Raw genomic sequence first — 12204 nt, forward strand, 5'->3', positions numbered from 1 at the left:
GTATGAGTGGTGTATCAGTAAGATGACTGTATACAGTATGAGTGGTGTGTCAGTAATGAAGATGGCTGTATACAGTATGAGGGGTGTATCAGTAAGATGACTGTATACAGTATGAGTGGTGTATCAGTAAGATGACTGTATACAGTATGAGTGGTGTATCAGTAAGATGACTGTATACAGTATGAGTGGTGTATCAGTAATGAAGATGACTGTATACAGTATGAGGGATGTATCAGTAAGATGACTGTATACAGTATGAGTGGTGTATCAGTAATGAAGATGACTGTATACAGTATGAGGGGTGTATCAGTAAGATGACTGTATACAGTATGAGTGGTGTATCAGTAAGATGACTGTATACAGTATGAGTGATGTATCAGTAAGATGACTGTATACAGTATGAGTGGTGTATCAGTAATGAAGATGGCTGTATACAGTATGAGTGGTGTATCAGTAAGATGACTGTATACAGTATGAGTGGTGTATCAGTAAGATGACTGTATACAGTATGAGTGGTGTATCAGTAAGATGACTGTATACAGTATGAGTGGTGTATCAGTAATGAAGATGACTGTATACAGTATGAGTGGTGTATCAGTAAGATGACTGTATACAGTATGAGTGGTGTATCAGTAATGAAGTTGACTGTATACAGTATGAGTGGTGTATCAGTAAGATGACTGTATACAGTATGAGTGGTGTATCAGTAAAATGACTGTATACAGTATGAGTGGTGTATCAGTAAGATGACTGTATACAGTATGAGTGGTGTATCAGTAATGAAGATGACTGTATACAGTATGAGTGGTGTATCAGTAAGATGACTGTATACAGTATGAGTGGTGTATCAGTAATGAAGATGACTGTATACAGTATGAGTGGTGTATCAGTAAGATGACTGTATACAGTATGAGTGATGTATCAGTAAGATGACTGTATACAGTATGAGTGGTGTATCAGTAAGACGACTGTATACAGTATGAGTGGTGTATCAGTAAGATGACTGTATACAGTATGAGTGGTGTGTCAGTAATGAAGATGGCTGTATACAGTATGAGTGGTGTATCAGTAAGATGACTGTATACAGTATGAGTGGTGTATCAGTAAGATGACTGTATACAGTATGAGTGGTGTATCAGTAAGATGACTGTATACAGTATGAGTGGTGTATCAGTAATGAAGATGGCTGTATACAGTATGAGTGGTGTATCAGTAATGAAGATGACTGTATACAGTATGAGGGGTGTATCAGTAAGATGACTGTATACAGTATGAGTGGTGTATCAGTAATGAAGATGACTGTATACAGTATGAGTGGTGTATCAGTAATGAAGATGGCTGTATACAGTATGAGGGGTGTATCAGTAAGATGACTGTATACAGTATGAGTGGTGTATCAGTAAGATGACTGTATACAGTATGAGTGGTGTATCAGTAATGAAGATGGCTGTATACAGTATGAGGGGTGTATCAGTAAGATGACTGTATACAGTATGAGTGGTGTATCAGTAAGATGACTGTATACAGTATGAGTGATGTATCAGTAAGATGACTGTATACAGTATGAGTGGTGTATCAGTAATGAAGATGGCTGTATACAGTATGAGTGGTGTATCAGTAAGATGACTGTATACAGTATGAGTGGTGTATCAGTAATGAAGATGGCTGTATACAGTATGAGTGGTGTATCAGTAAGATGACTGTATACAGTATGAGTGGTGTATCAGTAATGAAGATGGCTGTATACAGTATGAGTGGTGTATCAGTAATGAAGATGACTGTATACAGTATGAGGGATGTATCAGTAAGATGACTGTATACAGTATGAGTGGTGTATCAGTAATGAAGATGACTGTATACAGTATGAGGGGTGTATCAGTAAGATGACTGTATACAGTATGAGTGGTGTATCAGTAAGATGACTGTATACAGTATGAGTGATGTATCAGTAAGATGACTGTATACAGTATGAGTGGTGTATCAGTAATGAAGATGGCTGTATACAGTATGAGTGGTGTATCAGTAAGATGACTGTATACAGTATGAGTGGTGTATCAGTAAGATGACTGTATACAGTATGAGTGGTGTATCAGTAAGATGACTGTATACAGTATGAGTGGTGTATCAGTAATGAAGATGACTGTATACAGTATGAGTGGTGTATCAGTAAGATGACTGTATACAGTATGAGTGGTGTATCAGTAATGAAGATGACTGTATACAGTATGAGTGGTGTATCAGTAATGAAGATGACTGTATACAGTATGAGGGGTGCATCAGTAATGAAGATGTCTGTATACAGTATGAGTGGTGTATCAGTAAGATGACTGTATACAGTATGAGTGGTGTATCAGTAATGAAGATGACTGTATACAGTATGAGTGGTGTATCAGTAAGATGACTGTATACAGTATGAGTGATGTGTCAGTAATGAAGATGTCTGTATACAGTATGAGTGGTGTATCAGTAAGATGACTGTATACAGTATGAGTGGTGTATCAGTAATGAAGATGGCTGTATACAGTATGAGGGGTGTATCAGTAAGATGACTGTATACAGTATGAGTGGTGTATCAGTAAGATGACTGTATACAGTATGAGTGGTGTATCAGTAAGATGACTGTATACAGTATGAGTGGTGTATCAGTAAGATGACTGTATACAGTATGAATGGTGTATCAGTAAGACGACTGTATACAGTATGAGTGGTGTATCAGTAATGAAGATGACTGTATACAGTATGAGGGGTGTATCAGTAAGACGACTGTATACAGTATGAGTGGAGTATCAGTAAGATGGCTGTATACAGTATGAATGGTGTATCAGTAATGAAGATGCTAATGGCTGAATCGTGTACAGTCAATTCCAAGGGCCACTGAATCATTACTGCATGAAGTGTTTACTACACAGCCCGGATAGATTACAGAGGCTTTATCTCTCTTGTACAGAATGGTAGCATGTAGAGGCTCAATGTTTTGTTGTTCTAAACAAAATTCAATCAATCAATCTAGTTTAGTGATCCTCAGTTCTGAGTTTGGTTGACGGCAGATGTTCAATATTTTTTGTTCAGAAATCCTTCAGAGACTCAAAGTTGCGATGCAGAAGACACAGAAATCCCGAAATGAACTGAAAGAACAATCCAGCTACATAGAACTGCCAGAGATGAAGAACAAAAAGAAGGAGTGTCAGGAAGCCGAAAAGCAGCTGAGGGAACTAGAACAAAAATTGGGTTTGCATAACAAAGCATTGAAAATTTGTTTTGAAATTGTGTAACAATTTATAATGATGTAAACAATCATAATTGACAGGGTATCTTTCTATCAAGCTTCTGTCCTGATTGTCTTTAAAGTTCTTGTTTCTCTCTGTCTTAGGTGTGACGTCCATGCCGTACCGATCTCGAACTCCACAAGTTATTTCACCTGATGTCATCTCTCCCAGTAAACGACCCCGCACTGCCAACCGTACACCTGTCAATGGGACAGAATCCACGCCCACACCCAGCCCAAGCACTACTTTTACCCCCACCAGACAAAGCAAGAGGCTGGCCTCCATGACCCCAACATCAGAGGATAGTCGCAAAAAACCACGAAGAACGTGAACAGAGCGGAACGTGCAAGGAGTATGCCAGTACTGTGGCACAGTGTTTGGGAAAACATGTAGGGCATTAAAATTCATGTGTGCACAGCAAGGCAGCTGGATAGTGGATAGATACTATTTATATAGAGCCTTGAACTGACGAAATAACTGGATGTAACAGTTGATAGATGTATAAACACTATCTCGGTGGATGCAGTAACTATACATTGTAGCAGGTATTGGGGAAATGCTGTATATAACTGATTAATATGGAATCAGTGTAAATAGCCGATTAATCAGCAATCCATGAATATTTTATGTGACACGTGAAATATTTTAATCTGTGATTACTGTCGTGAGGATGAATTGTTCTGGGAAGAAGGATTGACTTCAACAAGAAATATTCTACTCTGAAGTTCATTTGGACATTAATCATAGTGTTACCAAACATACACGTACTGCTGTAAGGTTTAAATTTGTTGCAGGGTCTGATCTTTGAAAACCATTATCATGTATTCACAGTGACACACACACTCACAGACAGTACAGTCGATTGTAAAACAGTTGGTATAACATTGATGTTTGCTTCCCAGTAGTTTTTCTGTTTTAATTTGTTTTAACTACTAGTTATTCAATGTTTTATTAGTTTCAAAATTACAGTTACTAAAATGTGTGAACAGTATATGTACAGTATACCTTAAAATACATGCACATGTATGTCTGTTATATTTTGAAGAGTTGTCGAATAATACACTGTTTTTGTACTTATTTTAGTACATTTCAAATTCGGTGGAATCGGTGCTGAATTATATATTTTTTATCATCAAAACTTCTTATAACGTAAATTAGATTATATCTTATGACACTGCGCTTTTAACGTCATTTTGACGTTACCAAAATTGACACCAATAGCGTGCGCGACGTCTTATGTTAGTGCAATCTTGGATTAATGATCTGTACACTTACTGTGTAGTACATGGTAAAAAAAAAGACTACCTTTAAAAAGTACCTTTACTCCAATTAATGTTGTGAATGAAGTGAGAAAATTTTACTGTTGTCAGAAAAGTGGGCTGACATACTGAAGTGTTGTATTCCGCCATTTCGGATTCCCTTTAGTCCATTTTATCTGTTTGGCACTATAATACATCAATTTATACAGTGGTTTCATGACTGTTTCTCTTAATGTTTATGTGTTTGTGCCAGAACGCAAAACCACATGATTAATTGGCAAGTACAAGTTTTGTGTATAAATGAAGAACATAAAATAGTTCTCCATGGAATTACATATTTGGGTGACTGTATTCTTTGTGAAGGTCATGTGATTTGGCATCCACCGCAATTCATATCACTCCAGTATTATATGCAGGCTTTTAAAAAATATTTACTCAAAAGAAAATAAGGGTGCAAATATTCTCTGTATGGTGTGGACCTGTTCTAAATCCTTAAAATCACTTCTGATTTTTAAAGCGGTTTACTGCATTTAAACAATAAGAATACACAGCTTACTAATATGCAGCTCTACGTGTGTGTTATTTAGAAAAATGGGGATGATCCTTATGAATGTATGACTTCTGGATGTTTAACCATTAGATAAAATGTTCCATTGTTACAAATGTACCGATCTCAGCAACAAAATTATTTATATCATTGCCACATAGATTATTTTTCAGAGATCAGATGGGTTGACAATGTTGGAACAAAAATGTTTTAAAATGAAAAAAACAAGGCCTAGCAGTCACTGATAAAAACAATGGCAGAAGATGAAATGCTTCATTTCTTATCAGTATATATTGTGGTCATGAAAATTCGAGTACCTATTCCAAAAGTGTTCACATTTTAAGGGGCCAAATTAAATCCATATCATAAATCTTTGCCAGTATTCAGTTATGTACATTTTGTAAAGAAGAAGAAGAATTAGTGAAGTTAGTCAAAAGAGTGTTTGTGTTTTCAGTACTTCAGAGTGGACATTAAAAATGTGGATCTCTATATTAAAGAGTTGGGAACTTGTAATATTTCTGACATGTTCTGTTTTTGTAATTTTATTAAAAGTATTATTAATTGAAATTTTCAACCAGTTTTAAAAATTCCATTGTATGCACTGATGAAATATATACATTGTATGTTCGCTCAAACAGTACTGTATTGATCATATTAAATTCTGATGTTGTTTCTTTCATGTATTTTAATATTTCATGAGGAAAAGGAGGACATCTCCAATGCTGGTAAATCCAAGATGTGCATTGTGCAAGCAACGGTATATAGTTAACACATCAGTAAGATAACAGTATATAGTTAGCACAACGTTATTATACCCCCCGAACAAAGTTCAGGGGGGTATATAGGAATCGCTCTGTCAGTCTGTCTGCAGATTCGTGTCCGGGCCATAACTTCTTTGTTCTTTGACATAGGCATACCATATTTGACACAAGTATCACCATGAGACGATGTGTCATGTACCTTCATGACCTCCATATAATCTTGACCTTAAGGTCAAAATTAAAGGTTTTTACAATGGATTCGTGTCAGGGCCATGACTTCTTTGTTCTTTGACATAGGCATACCATATTTGACACATGAGTGTATCACCATGAGACGATGTGTTGGGTACCTTCATGACCTTGAACTTTGACCTCAAGGTCAAAATTGATTACAGGGTTTTGACATAGTCATACCATAAGACATGGGTGTATCAGCATGAGACTATATGTCATGTACATTCATGACTTCTTTATGACCTTGACCTTTGATCTCGAGGTCAAAATTATAGGTTTATGCCATGGATTTGTGTTCGGACTATATTTTCCATTTTCTTCCACAAAGGCATACCATATTTTTACACTCCGGGAAAGAGGTAATTTATACCTATTAACAATACCCTTTGGGAGATTGGGGTAAGCGGGGGGTATTTTTAGTGAGCATTGCTCACAGTACCTCTTGTTAAAATAACAATATATTGTCAGCACACCATTATTTAAAATTTAAACAACAGTATATAGTTAACTGAACATTAAAATAACAGTATATAGTTAACACAACATTAAAATAACAGTATATAGTTAACTTTTTTAATTTTTTTTTTCTCGAAAACAAACGTACAAAATACAATGTTGAGAAGTTAAGAGATGTCAGACAAAAGCAAGAATTCCAAATTGAGCTCGGGAATAGATTCGAAGCACTTAATAATATTGAGGCAGAGTTAGACATTGACACAGAATGGGAAATGGGTAAAACTGCCATCAAAGAAACATGTGACAACGTGCTGGGAAAGAAGACTAACAAAATGAAAGATTGGATGGAACATGGGCAAAAATTGAAGAACGAAAAAAATCAAAAGATAGTGTCAACAATGCAAAAACAAGACAACAGAAAAATGAAGCCAACAGGAAAAACCAAGAGATAGATAAAGAAGTCAAACAGCACTGCAGACAAGACAAAAGAAACTTTGTAAACGACTTAGCCACTGAAGCAGAACAAGCAGTATATAGAGGTGACATCAAAACCCTCTACAACATCGAATCAGTAACAGGCGAACCATCAAATCAAAACCTCACTAAAACACTCAGTAACAGGCGAACCATCAAATCAAAACCTCACTAAAACACTCAGTAACAGGCGAACCATCAAATCAAAACCTCACTAAAACACTCAGTAACAGGCGAACCATCAAATCAAAACCTCACTCAAACACTCAGTAACAGGCGAACCATCAAATCAAAACCTCACTCAAACACTCAGTAACAGGCGAACCATCAAATCAAAACCTCACTCAAACACTCAGTAACAGGCGAACCATCAAATCAAAACCTCACTCAAACACTCAGTAACAGGCCAACCATCAAATCAAAACCTCACTCAAACACTCAGTAACAGGCGAACCATCAAATCAAAACCTCACTAAAACACTCAGTAACAGGCGAACCATCAAATCAAAACCTCACTAAAACACTCAGTAACAGGCGAACCATCAAATCAAAACCTCACTAAAACACTCAGTAACAGGCGAACCATCAAATCAAAACCTCACTAAAACACTCAGTAACAGGCGAACCATCAAATCAAAACCTCACTAAAACACTCAGTAACAGGCGAACCATCAAATCAAAACCTCACTAAAACACTCAGTAACAGGCGAACCATCAAATCAAAACCTCACTAAAACACTCAGTAACAGGCGAACCATCAAATCAAAACCTCACTAAAACACTCAGTAACAGGCGAACCATCAAATCAAAACCTCACTAAAACACTCAGTAACAGGCGAACCATCAAATCAAAACCTCACTAAAGCACTCAGTAACAGGCGAACCATCAAATCAAAACCTCACTAAAGCACTCAGTAACAGGCGAACCATCAAATCAAAACCTCACTAAAGCACTCAGTAACAGGCGAACCATCAAATCAAAACCTCACTAAAACACTCAGTAACAGGCGAACCATCAAATCAAAACCTCACTCAAACACTCAGTAACAGGCGAACCATCAAATCAAAACCTCACTCAAACACTCAGTAACAGGCGAACCATCAAATCAAAACCTCACTCAAACACTCAGTAACAGGCGAACCATCAAATCAAAACCTCACTCAAACACTCAGTAACAGGCGAACCATCAAATCAAAACCTCACTCAAACACTCAGTAACAGGCGAACCATCAAATCAAAACCTCACTAAAACACTCAGTAACAGGCGAACCATCAAATCAAAACCTCACTAAAACACTCAGTAACAGGCGAACCATCAAATCAAAACCTCACTAAAACACTCAGTAACAGGCGAACCATCAAATCAAAACCTCACTAAAACACTCAGTAACAGGCGAACCATCAAATCAAAACCTCACTAAAACACTCAGTAACAGGCGAACCATCAAATCAAAACCTCACTAAAACACTCAGTAACAGGCAAACCATCAAATCAAAACCTCACTAAAACACTCAGTAACAGGCGAACCATCAAATCAAAACCTGGGAAAGATAAACATGGAAAGACATTTACAAAGCTAGAAGAACAAATGGAAAGATGGAACGAGCATTTTAAAGCAATATTAAATCGACCAGAACCAGACGAACCAATAGAATTAGACCCAGGAGAAGAGCTTAACATCAGAACAGAAGGTGTCAGCAGGAATGAAATAAAGATCGCCATTAAATTCCTAAAAAATGGAAAATCAGCTGGAATAGATGAAATCCCATCAGAAGCATTGAAAGCAGGTGGAAATGAAATTACCGAATACTTGTATGGATTGCTGAACAAAATATGGAATCAAGAGTGTTTCCCATCAGAATGGTAAAAAGGTCTACTAGTCAAATTAGCAAAGAAAGGTGATCTTAGTAACTGTGAAAACAGGAGAGGTATCGTCCCTCTTACAACAGCAAGCAAAGTTCTGAGTCGTATAATACTGAACAGGATTAAAAATGCATTAGACAAGATTCTCGGGGAAGAACAAGCTGGCTTTAGACAAAACAGAAGCTGCATAGACCAAATTGCTACACTCAGAATCATCATCGAACAATCTGTGGAGTGGCAGTCCTCACTATATATACATTTTATAGACTTTGAGAAAGCTTTTGATAACTTATAAACAGAGATGGAATGTGGAAGTTGCTACGACATTACGGTCTGCCAGTTAAAATAGTCAACATGATAAAAGCATTATATGAAGATTTCAATGTACAAATAATACATGATTCAAACCTAACTAAACCATTTAAAGTAACAACTGGAGTTAAACAAGGATGCCCTCTATCACCTACCTTGTTTTTGATAATAATTGACTGGGTTACAAGACAGGCCTTTGATTCAAAGAGAGGAATACAATGGACAATGGTGAACAACCTTGAGGATATAGACTTTGCTGACGACCTAGCATTGCTATCCCACCGAATGAAAGACATGAGAGACAAAACCAAGAAACTATATGAAAAGGGAAGAAAGATCGGATTGAAAGTTAACATCAAGAAAACCAAAATAATGAAAGTTATGACCAGGAAAGGGGGAACAATATCAGTTGAAGGTGAAGACATTGAGGAAGTAGACCAATTTACATACTTGGGAAGTATTGTAAGCAAAACAGGTGGGACGGAAGAAGACATTAATTCTAGGATAAGCAAAGGAAGACAGGCATTTGCCATGCTAAAGCCTGTATGGAAATCCAACGTACTTTCTACAAATACAAAAATCCGAATATTCAACACAAACGTAGAATCTGTTCTACTCTATGGATCTGAAACCTGGAGACTTGCCAAAGGACTCCAACACAAAATCCAGGTGTTTGTCAACAAATGTCTTCGTCATATATGTAGAATATGGTGGCCTCGAACCATTAGCAACAAGAACCACTATATTCAATCAAAGCAAGACCCAGTGGATGAACAAATTAAAATACGATCTTGGCAGTGGATTGGACATACTTTGAGAAAACCTGTGAACAACATAACAAAACAGGCGTTGGACTGGAATCCACAGGGATACAGGAGACGAGGGAGATCAACACACAGCTGGAGAAGAACAAGGCTGAAAGAACTAGATAACATTGGAACCACCTGGAGAGGAGCCAAACCTGTAAACAGAGTTAGATGGAGGATGACTGTTTCAGCCCTATGTTCCGTAAGGGACGAAGGGGACTAAGTCAAGTAAGTCGTATAGTTAACTGAACATTAAAATAACAGTATATAGTTAGCACAACATTGAAATAACAGTATATAGTTGACAACATTAAAATAACAGTATACATCGTATATAGTTCATGCAACAATATTGAAAAATTTGCTCGGGGAATCGTGGTTTAAATTTTTTTATCAAATTTAAATAAACAGTAAAACAAGAGAAAATTGTAACTGCCAACATTGTGGAATTTTGTTCTTTAATATGGCGGGATATCAATTTAAAACCTCATTGTCTTTTTTAAGGGTGTATCAGTAGCTTGGAAGAGGATTGGGAGGTTTTCGGGGTAAAATATTGAACAAAGTATACCACCTAAACTGTACGTATAATTCGTTCGGTAATATATAATATTTCAGTTTATTGAAGTTATATTGCTGCAAAACTAATTTCTTGCAAATCCATGAAAATTTAACACCACCCCTCCCCCAATTTAAATGTTTTCACAGTGTATACTTGTTAAAAGTTGACAGCCATGGTCACGAGGATTAAAATTTCCATCCGACCGTCAGCTTTGAATTGTAAAAACTATGGAAACTGGTACTATATATATACACATGTAGAAGGGTTGCTTTGCATGTGCACATAATGAGTCGTGCCACATGTGGGAGTATGCTCAATCTTGCAAAATTCATACTTGGTGTTAAGCTGATATTCAACAACATGCAGATAATTTCTATTGCTCCATATGGTCAAGCCCTTACCAAAAAGAAATGTTTGCCGCAAATTTGCGGCAAATAGATTTGTTTGCCATAACTATTCACCAAAACATTGCAGGAGTTTGCCAGTAGTGGCAAACAGTTCTGGCAAAGTTCTGGTAAACATTTGGGAATTTTAAAAAGATTTACCACTAGTGGCAAACAGTTGCGGCAATTTTCTGGCAAACAATACAGATTAATATGCGCCATGTCCTGCTAAATGTCGTCACGTCGCATCGATTGACATGTGGATCGCGATCTGTGAATTGCAGTTGTATTTTACTGTGTCGGATTGAATTGGTGACAATGCTCATGTTCTGGTAAATTATAACGTAGTTTGATGAAACTTTAATGAAATAAAAGGCCGTACGTTATTCTGCATTTCCTGTTGCATGGCGTATTTTGTGTTACATGTATGTCTGTCTGAGCGACTTCAAAGTCGGATCTTGCGCTGCGAAGTAAACAGTAGGCCTACATGATTATGTAGAGAGAATTGTACAGTGTAGTTTTATCATTTTGCTTTCAACGAACGAAGGTAATAAACTTTAAAACCAATTTTAATACTTGATGCAGAATATCGCAGGCGGATCCAGGAATTTTTTAAAGGGAGGGAGGTCTACCATTGATTTTGGTTTTCAAGGGGAGGGGGGGGGGGGTACCCTCAAAATGCGTTATTTATACCCCTTTTAAATAAAATTTCCCGACCCACGGAACCCTCCCTCTAGATTCGCCACTGAATATTCGCGGATTTTAAAAATTAGGTTATATTGCAGAAAGTAGGTCAAAAGTATCTTCATTCCTAAATAAACTGAATTATACAAGCTGAATGCATGTTAAATGAAAAATCTAAAATGAATCTAAATTAATGATAAATTGGACAGTGCTTTATAATAAATAATTACACATTTTCCCCACATTATATAAATGAACATTTAATAGTTTTAATGTACACTTTTATTTGTAAACAAACAGTAGAAAAGGTATACAGAGAGGGACGTTAAACAAGATACTATCAATCAATAGTTTCAACATTCATCATTACATTTCAGTGGCGTAGCTTCCATTGAGGCAACCGCGGCAGCTGCCTCGGTAAAAAAAACCAACCAAAAAAAACACCTTTTACGTTGTTAAAATGTCGATAGCTTCTGGGGGGCTGCGCCCCCCAGAACCCCTGCCTCGGTAATATTCGAACCCAAGCTACGCCTATGCATTTATTTAATTTTAAGAGGGAGGGGGGTTGGTGAAAACTGTGAATTTAGTTTTTTGTCAA

The 12204-nt window shown here is 36.9% G+C and overlaps 1 protein-coding gene across 2 annotated transcripts in view; it reads left to right on the forward strand.

The window, feature by feature from the left end:
* LOC125645676 (structural maintenance of chromosomes flexible hinge domain-containing protein 1-like) overlaps window positions 1-5746 on the forward strand; it is a 68024-nt gene extending 62278 nt beyond the window's left edge. For both annotated transcript variants that reach the window (XM_048871431.2, XM_056141319.1), the window contains 2 exons: window positions 3070-3228; window positions 3371-5746. In XM_048871431.2, the coding sequence (XP_048727388.2) occupies window positions 3070-3228; window positions 3371-3597 (386 nt within the window). In that variant the 3' untranslated portion in view covers window positions 3598-5746. The remainder of the gene's footprint in view (window positions 1-3069; window positions 3229-3370) is intronic.
* Window positions 5747-12204: the final 6458 nt, after the last annotated feature.

This window comes from Ostrea edulis, chromosome 6 (genome assembly GCF_947568905.1).
Source record: "Ostrea edulis chromosome 6, xbOstEdul1.1, whole genome shotgun sequence".
Taxonomy (NCBI): Eukaryota; Metazoa; Mollusca; class Bivalvia; order Ostreida; family Ostreidae; genus Ostrea; species Ostrea edulis.